The 12,441-nt window shown below is 36.3% G+C and overlaps 1 protein-coding gene across 3 annotated transcripts in view; it reads left to right on the top strand.

Moving 5' to 3' along the window:
• The window catches only part of LOC128703154 (A disintegrin and metalloproteinase with thrombospondin motifs 9), a 1,205,378-nt gene that overhangs the window by 1,127,263 nt on the left and 65,674 nt on the right, over positions 1–12,441 (top strand). For 2 of the 3 annotated variants that reach the window (XM_070103358.1, XM_070103356.1), the window contains one exon: positions 3,749–3,931. The exons of the other annotated variant lie outside the window; for it this stretch is intronic. In XM_070103358.1, coding sequence (XP_069959459.1) covers positions 3,749–3,931 — 183 coding nt within the window. The remainder of the gene's footprint in view (positions 1–3,748; positions 3,932–12,441) is intronic. 3 annotated transcript variants of the gene reach the window in all.

Below are 12,441 nucleotides of genomic sequence, written 5' to 3'. Positions count from 1 at the left end.
ATAATTAGACTGCTGAACCCCTTCATTCACTTTTAATAAAGTTTTGGTAGTAATAGAAACTAAACTTGAGATAAAAAATAAAAGTATATAGAAAGGAACTGAAAGGGACAACAGAAGTGGAATGGATAAGACAATCTAAAAGCAAAAAAAAAAAAAAAAAAAAAAAGAGCTGAATGTTGATTTTTGAGCAACGTGATAGGTGTTCTTGGCATGTAGAAAATCCCCGAGAGTAGAATGTGTAAGCAGTGGGCCCAGACCTACCCAGCTTAATGACTTGTATCATTAGCACTTTCAAATTTGTGCTGCTGTCTTCAGCCGTACTCAGAACAGGTTGCAAGGAATTGCCAGCAGTACCCCTGGTCTATAGTGACAACCTTTCCAGACCATAGTCCCACACCACTTTCCTAATTCCGTAACTCATCAGTTACTAACATATGGCTCGGATGTAAGTTGACGCTGAATAGATATGTCTCTTTATGCAGAGTTTCATGTAAATATAGAATAAAATAACATTTAGATCACCATTGTAGCCAGTGCAATGCTATGAGGTTGACTGGAATGCTTTACTAAAAATAAAAAAAAATTGAGTTGACCCTTTCAATGTTGAAGTGTCATATCAGTCTAATGGGGTTTCAAGACATATGGTTTCAAAATAATGAGGTGGTGCTGCCTAGTTGTGACTTATTCAGTGTGCCAAAACGTATCCTATTTGGCTTAGTACATAGTTTTATGAATAAAAAAGTATTATTCCTTTATTATTATTATTGATTCTTGAACATCAATAATGATGATAAATACTCTACTATAATAAGTTTTTATTTGTAAATTATTGCACATTCAAAAATTAGTAATAATGGTAGAATTACCAACAGAATACGTATTAAGTACATGGACACTGATGCAACTAATGTGACAATTTGTTGTGGCAACGATTCACTCTTCAGGAGCTTTGTCAAGCAGTTAATGGCTTGACAAAGCCATCAACGGCTTGACATCTCTTCGTCGTTTACATTTTCTACTTGTATGCCTTTCCTAAAAAATATACCCGATCAGTCTGGAGAGTAGTCTGCATGTAGTCAATTTGATGAGCATGTAAGCAGTTTGGTACAAATAAATATTTGTAAGAAAAAAGTTAATACTTTGAAAAGAGTTTGCATATGGGTACAAAATTACACAACCTGCACACAGGAAAGAGAAGTTTGCAATGATATTTCAGTCCAAGTTGGACCAAAATGTTGTTATAAGCTGCTCTCTCCTATATGTGGGTTATATGTGTACAGTAAGTCCTCGACTTACAACACATTGAGAATCTTATGTATTGTGTATGATATCATAATTATACACAATACAGAAGGTCCCTAATGTGTTTATAAGTTGAAGACTTCTGTATAATGAATAGTATTATACACAATTCAGGAAATCCCAATGTGTTTGTAAGTCGAGGACTTACTGTATTGTTCAAGTCACGGTATTGTGCCTTTTTGTTCTTCATGAATATGAAGAATATTTATGGCCCCTATTACTACTTGTAAATATCCTCTTGTTCTCCATAACAAATTTGTGATATGTCTATGTGTGGAAGATTGAGACACTTATGCAGCATATGGAAATCTTTATTCAGGAAACGTTTCGCCACACAGGTTGAGGGACTGATTACCTCATTCTCCTCCTCTCCTTACGCCTTCCTCTTTGTATTGGACTGATGAAGCCACTGTGTGGCGAAACGTTTCCTGAATAAAGATTTCCATATGCTGCATAAGTGTCTCAATCTTCAACTTGTTGGTTTTTCAAACCATTCATCATGTCTATGTGTGTTTTGTGTGTGTGTTAGTGTGTGTGCATGTGTGAACTTTTGTAATTAAAATAAATATTTTAAGGAAGAGTTTATGGCTTACTCACCCATCCCCACAACCACCAAGACCCAAGATTCACTGGTAGCACTAGAGTCCCAACCAATTAATACTACAATTTTCTTCGAGATAAATGTTTTTATGAAAGAGGTTTTTAAGAGTATATATAGGTACAGTCATGATTTTTTATAATTAAAAATGTTCATACGAACATCTTGATCTAGTTTTTAAAGTAATCAATTTAGCAAAGATGATTAAATTATTAAAATTATTTGATTACCTGTTTGTAGTTCCAAGAGCAAAGCTAAGCTCATGGTGTTCCATCCTTAGTATTTAATGTAACATAAACTTTTGTAAAACTTTCAGTCGTTGTAGTAATGACTACCTCCTCTTGTAAACATGTGCAATTGCTCACATGTTTGCAGGGTGCCACAGTCCCCACATAATGTACCACATACTGTACAACCATTCTGGTAAGTTACTGAAGTTTCTGGCTGCCATGTATAAGCATGCCCAGCACTCTACTGCCGGGTTCAAAGCTCCACACTGTTGCTTTACAAAACAAGGGAGAAGTGCCCCTCAGTTTGAACTTGTGACATGATCACAGATTACTTCTTGCTCCATTCAACTCAGCACAGGGAATTGTAAATGGTACCAGGAAATTATGAGGTTTTCAGCCACTGTACTTGACACTTGATACTAAATTTCTACCCTTTGGTGACTAAATAATTTGAAGAACTTGTGCAACATTTTTCTACTCAGGAATTATCTTTCATATGTACAGTGTATGATTCTTTGTCAGGCAGCCTAATTCCCCTGAGATAATTCTAAGCATTTTTCATGTTACTTGACCCCTCAAGGAAGGTTCCTTGATGTTGGTGAGGGGCTCTTGATTTAGAGAATTGGATCTGTGCTCCAGTTCCCCGAATTAAGCCTGAATGCCTTCCACATCCCCCCCCCCCCAGGCGCTGTATAATCCTCCGGGTTTAGCGCTTCCCCCTTGATTATAATAATAATCATGTTACTTGAGTACCTAATGGCTAGTATTATTACAGCACAGTACGTATAGCATTGCAAACAATCACAGACTAGTGATAAAAGATGCAGAACAACCACAGGGGGGAGTTGAATGATATCCCTAGGCCTTTTGTGTTGCAATCAACATTTCATCAAGAGCTTGCAATGTTGCGGAAGATGTAGAATCCAGGCCCTGCTTGGACTCTGCTCCTGATGATTGAAAAACAAAAGGCTTAGAGCTGTCATTCATCACCCCCTGTAGTTGTTTTGGACAATATAGTTATGTATGTTGATGTGGTTCCCTGTATTTTTTTATATTTGCCTTTTTTCACCTTTTTCAAATGACATTTTTTATTTGCTTCTTTGCCTTAAAACTATTGATAATATATATTCTTTAGCAAATTCCTCTAATTTCAGTTAAATATATGTTCACAAAACATAGTAGAATGTATTTGTATCTTGTGTAATTCCTACCATGATCTATGATCTTGTCACAGGTGAACTTTCCATTTAAGACCCAGACTAAAATATACTTAAAATGGGCCATTAAAAGCTTCAAAACTAACCAGACCAACACTTCTGAAATATTTTGAATGCTAGACAAAAACAGTATTTTGACCAACTTTGCAATAATGTCTTTTTTTTAGTACAATACGTATTCAAGTGTTTTTTAAAATGTGATCAATTTGTCTAGTGTATTTCAACAGAGAAAGACATAGCACATTTGGTCACATATTTACCTATTTCCCAAATTTCCTAAGACACTGTTAAGCTTTTAAAGTTTGTCCTAAATTGACTGTAATGCAAAAGCATTTAAGAACAATTTCACCATTATCTGAGTAAGCATCATATCCTATAATGTTTGGATGTATCCCTTGCAGTGCTCGGAGGCGTGTGATCGGGGTGTTATGTATCGTAATGTGACCTGTGTTGACACTCAGATGAATGGAACGGCTGTACATGATGAGTACTGCCTTCGGGAAGGGCTGTCTAGGCGCAAATCCAGTCGCCGCTGTAATAAACACCCTTGCCCATTTCGTTGGGTTACAACCCCATGGTCTGAGGTACACAAGCCATTGCCAACCAAAAGGTTGCATATTTATGCCTAACTTGAGATCACCCTAACTAAGTGAGCACTTGTCAGCTACTCTCTCACATATTCGTAGGAATTCTTCAAACTTTTCAAGAGTATATTCTCTGTTTGGTGATCTCAAGGAAAGTAGTTATAGCAGAAAAGTAGTCGCTCGGTAGTGGTGTAGTCATTACAGTAGCGGTCGGTGTAAGACTAGTGCATTGTATTTTTCCAAGGATTGGCATTGATAACAAAACTTTGCTTAAGTAGTACTGTATGATCTAAGTTCTTCTCACTTTGCAACATCTTGCTTCATTGCCTAAGATCAATGTCTTCTGCTGAAACTTGTTAGTATTGTATATTGTAGCATTACTTCTATTCATAATACTGTGTGTATGTGCATGCATGCATTCATGCTTTCATGTGAGTGTGTATGTATATTCACATGTGCATTAATGTGAGCATGAGTGTGCATGCTTGTGTGTGTGTGTATATATATTATACACATGAACATACATACACACACAGTATATATGCATATACTGTATATATGTGTAAAAAAATAGAAATGTTTAAGTGTTTTCGTGCATTTATACACAATTTAGAGTAGAGCACTTTACATGTAAAGTGGTAGCTTTTAAATGGTGTTTAATGGTATAATGGTTTTAAATGCTTTAAATGGTTTTTAAATGGTTACAAAAAACTGGCAGGAGTAATCCTTGTGAGCCTCTTCATGACATGACAGGGAGAAGTGGAAATACCCTCGGCTTCTCCATCTCTTGGACAGTGAATTAAATACCTGTAAGATGTTCCAGGGTTCAGTGCCCCTGCACCCCAGTCCATGACCAGGCCTCAATAAGTTACCTCATTTTTCATGGTACACCAAGCCATGAATAATGACTATGCAACTAGATCACACATTGTATTATACTATGTAACTAACCTGGATAAAATCCAGCTGCATTAAGCTCTCTTATGAAGTTTTTTCTATATATTGCAGTTTTTCATAAATGTGATTAAAAAGTGAATAACTTTTATTATAAAGGCCTTTCTACTTGCTCTTTAATTTTGGATATATCTTTTTCACTTGCATTATGAAAAGTTGCACCTAATAGAGGAGGTTTAATCCTTAAACTGTCCAAACGTAGATCTACGTTCACTCGCTTAGTGCTCTGAACGTAGATCTACATTTTTTTACATACTTTCTTATGGAGAAAATCAAGGTCGGAGCGCTACGTGTGCAAACGCAGATCTACGTTTGGACAGTTTAAGGGTTAAAAGAGCTGACTATGCACTAGTTAATGGTCCAAGTCAGACTGAAATGTCATTATAAATTTCATTGTCTTGTGTGCAGGTTTTTTGTGTATTCAGTCACGGTATTGTGCCTTTTGATTCTTTAAAGAACTAACTGTAAAGAGCTATCAAAGGATGGTTTAAGATTATCTTATAAAGAGAACTGTAGTAGCTCCATAGATCCATATTAGGTAGGTCCTCTTCCCCTTCACTTTGGTTCAATTATCTACAACTCTTGCCAAGCCAGTGTTTATAAGTTTACTTTCTAAACCAAGATGATTATGGTTTACTAAATCTACCATGGTGCTCCTTTTGAGAAAAGAAACCTTTGTGTGATCGTAGCTTATACCAATTATTACATCTATAAACTAAATGGATAAAATCCACTTACTGATTTTAGAATTTAATAATTCCTAAAACTTATAAATAGTAGATAAATGTTATATGAAAACTGACCAGATAGAATTTCATTAATAAATAATAAACATGGTTTAATGTTACATATATAGTAAAAGCCAGAGTTACACAAAACATTTTGGGCAGACTTAAAACTAAACAAACTTAAAAATAATTGAAGGAGAAGGTGAGATTATATATATAATATTGTGCAGTGTAAGATAATTAAGGTGCATAAAGAGGTAAACCCATCAACAAAATCCCTATATCACAGTAATATGGTGGCCTGTCTAGCTTTCATTTTTCTTATTGATTTTTTTTTTGTTTATACATACTATTCCCCTCACTTAATTGATTGTTTGGTATTACTACAAGTTCCATGGATTTTAATAGCAGCAGTAAAATCTCTTATAAACCTCCACTCTTTACTGTAATTTTTGAACACCTTTGCACACATTATTCTGTTTTGAAATAATCGCAAACAAGTGATTCAAGATAAAAAAAGCAAACAGGGGGAGTTGAATGACAGCTCTAGTCCTTTCATGTTGCAGTCAGCACATCACCAGAAGCTTGCAATGTTGCAGTAAAGGAAGAAATCCAAGCAAATACATATTTGCTTGGAATTCTTCCTTCTGCAATATTGCAAGCTCCTGATGAAGTGCTGATTGCAACACAAAATGCCTAGAGCTGTCATTCAACTCCCCCCATGGTTGTTTTGCATGCAATTCAGTTTTGAACATAATTTTACAGTCACATTTGCCGAAAAAATATTGCACTATATACAAGAAATATATAAGAGCATTTACTGTATTTTATAGTTGAGGAGCCTCATTATAATGTGCCAAAACGAGACATGGACCATCCTTTCCCTCCAGTGTATCTGGCTACTGTTGCTGTGACTCTCCACCTTCCTCCCTCCATTGAACATATCTGTATTTTCCTTATAATATGAAAATTATAAATATAATATCATGAAGAATATTTATACAACATAATATTTATTTGAACAAATGAGAGAGTGGTGTTAAAATAATGGGCAAAGTCTGCCAGGTAAATTGTACTTTTGACTTTGTTTATTGCAATATAACCTGTGAAATTGTTTATACAATAGTATATTAGGTATACAGTAGGATACGTAGTACATTTTTTTTTTATTTTTAACATTATTCATTTAATGGACAGTCCCCTCATTAGTTCAGTATATTGAGCATTTATTGTACTTATATCAGAATAATATCTTGCTCACACAAGAGCTTTTTCGAGTAATACAAGGGAAATTACGAACCTTCCATGAGTAGTTGACCCGTTGTGGTGTCTAGAGTTTCTAGGGCAGCTTCGTGGGTCAGGTGTCAAAGTGTTGTGAAAGTTGGATGATGACCTCATCTGGTAACATGCAGGTGTCTCCATGAAGATGGATTGTAAATTATTGACAAACTGAAAATAAGAGGTGAAACAGTGTTTGGCTGCCCTTTCCTTAAGAGCATTGGCATCTGAGTTTTTTTTATAATTACGCTCAGTTTAATTGCAAGTTTATAATGACTTCAAATGTTTTAGCAAGCTTTAAAGAACTTAAGTATATTTTTGTCTAGAAATGGGTGTGCAACAAATGTACAGTGGTCCCTCGTTTATCGTCGTTAATCCGTTCCTGGAAGTGCGACGATTATCGAGAAAGACGATTTTCGAATCAATTTTCCCCATAAGAAATAATGTAAATACAATTAATCCATTCCTGACACCCAGAAGTATTAAAACAAAAATTTTTTTACCTGAAATATAGATGTAGTACATAAACAATACAATGGGACATGATGAATGAAACATTAACAGCATAACACTTACCTTTATTGGCGATTCTTCTTAGTGTATGGAAGGCTGGAGAAGGAGGAGAGAGATTGGATTAGTTACTGTTTGGAAGTGGAATCCCCTTCCATCAATACCTTCGGTACCAAGTCCTTTTCTGGGGTTACTTCTCTTCTCTGTTTCTTAATGCCACTAGGACCACCTTGAGAGTCACTGGAGTCCTGTCTCGCAAAAAAAAGTGTCCAGAGAGCTCTGTTTCTGGCGTCTCTTTAAAACTTCCTTAAAATGGGCCGAGACTGTCACTGTACAAGTTGCCGATATGGCTTGCAACATCCTTCTCAGGGTGATGTTTCTCCATAAATCTTTCTGTCCTACCCCACATTTCAAAAATCTCCTTAATTTCTGAAGAAGGCACCTTCTTCCATCTCTCTTCCTCCTCCTCCTCCTTCCTTCCTCCTTGTTTATCCACACCAATAATAACTTCTCAACCTCTTCGAGTGTTGGTGATCTCATTTTTGTCAGCATATTTACCCCCTTTGCAACAACAGCTTCCTTGATTTCCTTTTTCCCGGCCTCGATGGAAGATATGGTTGTACGGGATTTGTTATACACCCTGGCCAGTTCGGCCACACGTTCGCCACTTTCATATTGTTCAATGATGTTTTTCTTAAATTCAGTCATATTTCTCACCTTCTTTACCAAAGGCTTGGCACTAGGAACTTTCTTTGGAGCCATGGTAGCTTATTTAGCACTTGCAAGCACTAAAATGAATGGAATATTATGAAATATTTCGTATGAACACGTGAGGGGACTGTCACTCACTGGTAAATAATGGCACACTGGCTGGGAAAGAAGGCCAAGGCGGCTCAGAGCCATGAGTACGCGTCCAGAATGAACGATGATTAGCGAGTCAACCGACCATTTGCAAGCCAATGTTTGGACTAAAATAACACGACGATTTCCGAAAAGGACAACTATCGAACCCGACTATTATCGAGGGACCACTGTACTTTGAATTTTTCATATTTCAACTGATGGATACAAGAGTCCTGAATTCACTTGTGTTATAAAACAAATTATCATCCCCAAAGATTGAGAGGTGGTATTAATGCATAAAGTGTAAAGTTAATAAACAGAGACATAATCTTCTTGCCTTTGTTATTCTCATCTTTATTGCAGGGGAACTATCCAATGTAATGCCCCACTTTCCCTTGCCATAACATTCAACACATTCCCATCACACTACTTACACTTTACAAATATACTGTACGTATATCATTTTTCAGACTTTGCATTCATTATCCATATCCTCAATACGCTTGTTATGGGGTTCTTCTTTAATCAAACCAACCATATCCCGCTGAGGCAGGGTGTCCCAAAAAGAAAAACAAAGAGTTTTTCTTTTTAAATTTAGTAAAATAGTATGTAGGAGAAGGGGTTACTAGCCCCTTGCTCCTGGCATTTTAGTCGCCTCTTAAGACACACTTCCCCATGGAGATGTTATGGGGTTATCGGAACCAATATATATCTGTGTACCTAAGTATCAGGAAAAGACTTTTTTTGTAATACCTAGTTATATTGAACTGTTTGGGAGCACAGCTGCCTTGATTCTGTCATAAGTATTGATCACTCTTATGGGGAAAGGCAAGTATTGCCCTAGGCCTGCTATTTGACTCCCCATATCTTTTACCAGTTCTGAATGCAAAACTTTTATTCAGTTCCATGTACTGTAAATTAATTCTTTTCAGTAATCACTGTAATAACAGTTCACATTCCTAAATAGTCACTTCATCAACCATATCTTAAGATATGAATGTGCATGTCTAGTGCCTCTCATTCAGTACTGGAAGCAGTATAGTACTGTATCACGGAAGACTTTCTGCACATGTATCCATTGTTGTGATCTTATTGTATCACACTTTATAATGTTATGATCTTGTTGTATCACACTTTATAATGTTGTGATCTTGTTGTATCACACTTTATATTGTGATCTTGTTGTATCACACTTTATAATGTTGTGATCTTGTTGTATCACACTTTATAATGTTGTGATCTTGTTGTATCACACTTTATATTGTTGTGATCTTGTTGTATCACACTTTATAATGTTGTGATCTTGTTGTATCACACTTTATAATGTTGTGATCTTGTTGTATCACACTTTATAATGTTGTGATCTTGTTGTATCACACTTTATAATGTTGTGATCTTGTTGTATCACATTTTATACTGTTTCTTGTGATCTTATCACCCTATAATGTTTGTTGTGATCTTGTTATCACACTTTATAATGCGTCTTGTGAGCTTGTTATCACACTTTATAATGTTTCTTGTGATCTTATCACACTTTATAATGTTTGTGATCTTATCACCCTATAATGTTTGTTGTGATCTTGTCATCACACTTTATAATGCTTCTTGTGAGCTTGTTATCATGCTTTATAATGTTTCTTGTGATCTTATTGTATCACATAATAATTTTTTTTTTTTTTAACAAGTCGGCCGTCTCCCACTGAGGCAGGGTGACCCAAAAAGAAAGAAAATCCCCAAAAAGAAAAAATACTTTAAACACTTTCACCTCACTCATACATAATCACTGTTTTTGCAGAGGTGCTCATAATGCAACAGTTTAGAAGCATATATAATGATATATAACATATCCCTCCAAATTACCAATACCCCAAACCCCTCCTTTAAAGTGCAGGCATTGTACTTCCCATTTCCAGTACTCAAGTCCAGCTATATAAAAATAACCGGTTTCTCTGAATCCCTTCTTGTTATCACACTGTAATGTTTCTTGTGATCTTGTTATCACACTATAATGTTTCTTGTGATCTTGTTATCACACTACAGTGGACCCCCGCATAACGATGGCATCACATAGCGATTTTTCCGCATACCGATTACTTTTATCGCAAAATTTTTGCCGCGCATACCGATTAAAAACCCGCTTACCGATTTTCGTCCGAGACGCGTCCAATGTGCCCTCACATGTGCCGGCCGTCCCATTGTTTACCAGCCAGCCTCCGCGGTAACATCCAAGCATACACTCGGAATATTTCGTATTATTACAGTGTTTTCGGTGCTGTTTCTGGAAAATAAGTGACCATGGGCCCCAAGAAAGCTTCTAGTGCCAACCCTGTGGTAAAAAGGGTGAGAATTAGTATGGAAATTAAGAAAGATTTTGAAGGGTTTGGGGCTAACCCTGAGAAGCCTATGCCAGTTGTGGAATCCATTGTGCCTACTTCAAAGATTAAGGAAATGTGTGCACAGTGGGTTGAACTGCAAACCTTTATAGATGAAAATCACCCTGACACAGCTGTTGCAAGCCGTGCTGGTGACTATTTCAATGACAATGTTATGGCCCATTTTAGGAAAGTCTTGAAGGAACGGGAGGTACAGAGCTCTATGGACAGATTTGTTGTGCGACAGAGGTCCAGTGACTCTCAAGCTGGTCCTAGTGGCATTAAAAGAAGAAGGGAAGTAACCCCAGAAAAGGACTTGCTACCTCAAGTCCTAATGGAAGGGGATTCCCCTTCTAAACAGTAAGAAGATAATGCTCTCCCCTCCTCCCATCCCATCAATCATCACCAGATCTTCAATAAAAGTAAGTGTCATTTAATTGTGCATGCCTTTTTCAGTTTGTGTGTATTAAAATTAACATTTCATGTGGTAAAAAAAAATTTTTTTCATACTTTTGGGCGTCTTGCACGGATTAATTTTATTTCCATTATTTCTTATGGGGAAAATTCATTCGCATAACGATTATTTCGCATAACGATGAGCCCTCTTGCACGGATTAAAATCGTTAACCGGGGGTCCACTGTATAATGTTTCTTGTGATCTTGTTATCACACTTCGTAATGTTTCCACTTTAATAAACCTTTCCAGGGATCATTTTTATTTTTGGCTTTGTGTTTCAAGTTACTCAAATAATGCATATGTATATTCATTTAGCACATGTATAGAAAAGTTTATGTATTATGGGCAAGTGTATTAAAGATAATTTGTTTTAACTTGTTCCAACCTTAATGTTGGTACATAATGTTGCATTTATAGTCTTGTTATTAAGTGGTCCTCAGCTTGAGTATGATATTCATTCAACTATCTTATAAAGCTTCTCTCTGTGGTGCAGTATTACTTAAATGTGATTGAAAAAGTCTATTGAAAATTAAGTAGCTTTAACTATGAAGGCCTTTCCATGCCTTATTCAATTTTGTATGTATTTTATCAGTCATATTTAACCCTTAAACGGTCCAAACGTATATATACGTTCACTCGCGTAGCGCCCCAACTTTTTTGAGGAAAAAAACAATCTTTTCTTTTAAAAGGAAAAAAGAGCATATGGTACCCAGGCATCCCCAATTATTTTAATATGGCACACAGTGAGTGCGCACACCCATTCTCTCATGTCTAGGTGACTCAGGCTTAATGTGGCAATGTTGAATGAATGACAAAGAAAACGTATATATACGTTTGGGGCGCTACGCGCGTGGACGTATATATACGTTTGGACCATTTAAGGGTTAAGAAACATTGCACTACACTGTATATAGGTTCAAATCATGTACTGTCTACAATAGTGAAGAAATGACACACATTGCAGAACACATTTTTATTGCGACAACTTTTCATTGTGCAGATGTTTATCAGCTCACTCAATTTTATCATTTATGGTCATTACTCTCTCACTGTATTTTCATTTTTTCAGTAACATCTTGACAGTCTTTTTATTTGGTTTATATTCATGATATTGATGCCTTGGTAAGACATGGTGGGGTAGTTTGTGTTTTATTTGCTTGGCATGTTGTTGCTCTTGCAATTGCTTGAACATTAAGTCATCTGCACTGCAGACTTGTCTTCATATTGTTGTCCAGATTGATGGTGGGAGGTTCTTGACATGGAGACCCAAAATGATGGATGTTAATTATTATTATTAGTGCATCCTTGGGGAAGTGCTAAACCCATAAGGATCATACAAGACCTGAATAATGGGGCAGTTATGATTGA

This window comes from Cherax quadricarinatus, chromosome 85 (genome assembly GCF_038502225.1).
Source record: "Cherax quadricarinatus isolate ZL_2023a chromosome 85, ASM3850222v1, whole genome shotgun sequence".
NCBI lineage: Eukaryota > Metazoa > Arthropoda > Malacostraca > Decapoda > Parastacidae > Cherax > Cherax quadricarinatus.
The sequence above is the reverse complement of the archived record's forward strand: the minus strand, read 5'-3'. Positions and strand labels throughout refer to the sequence as shown.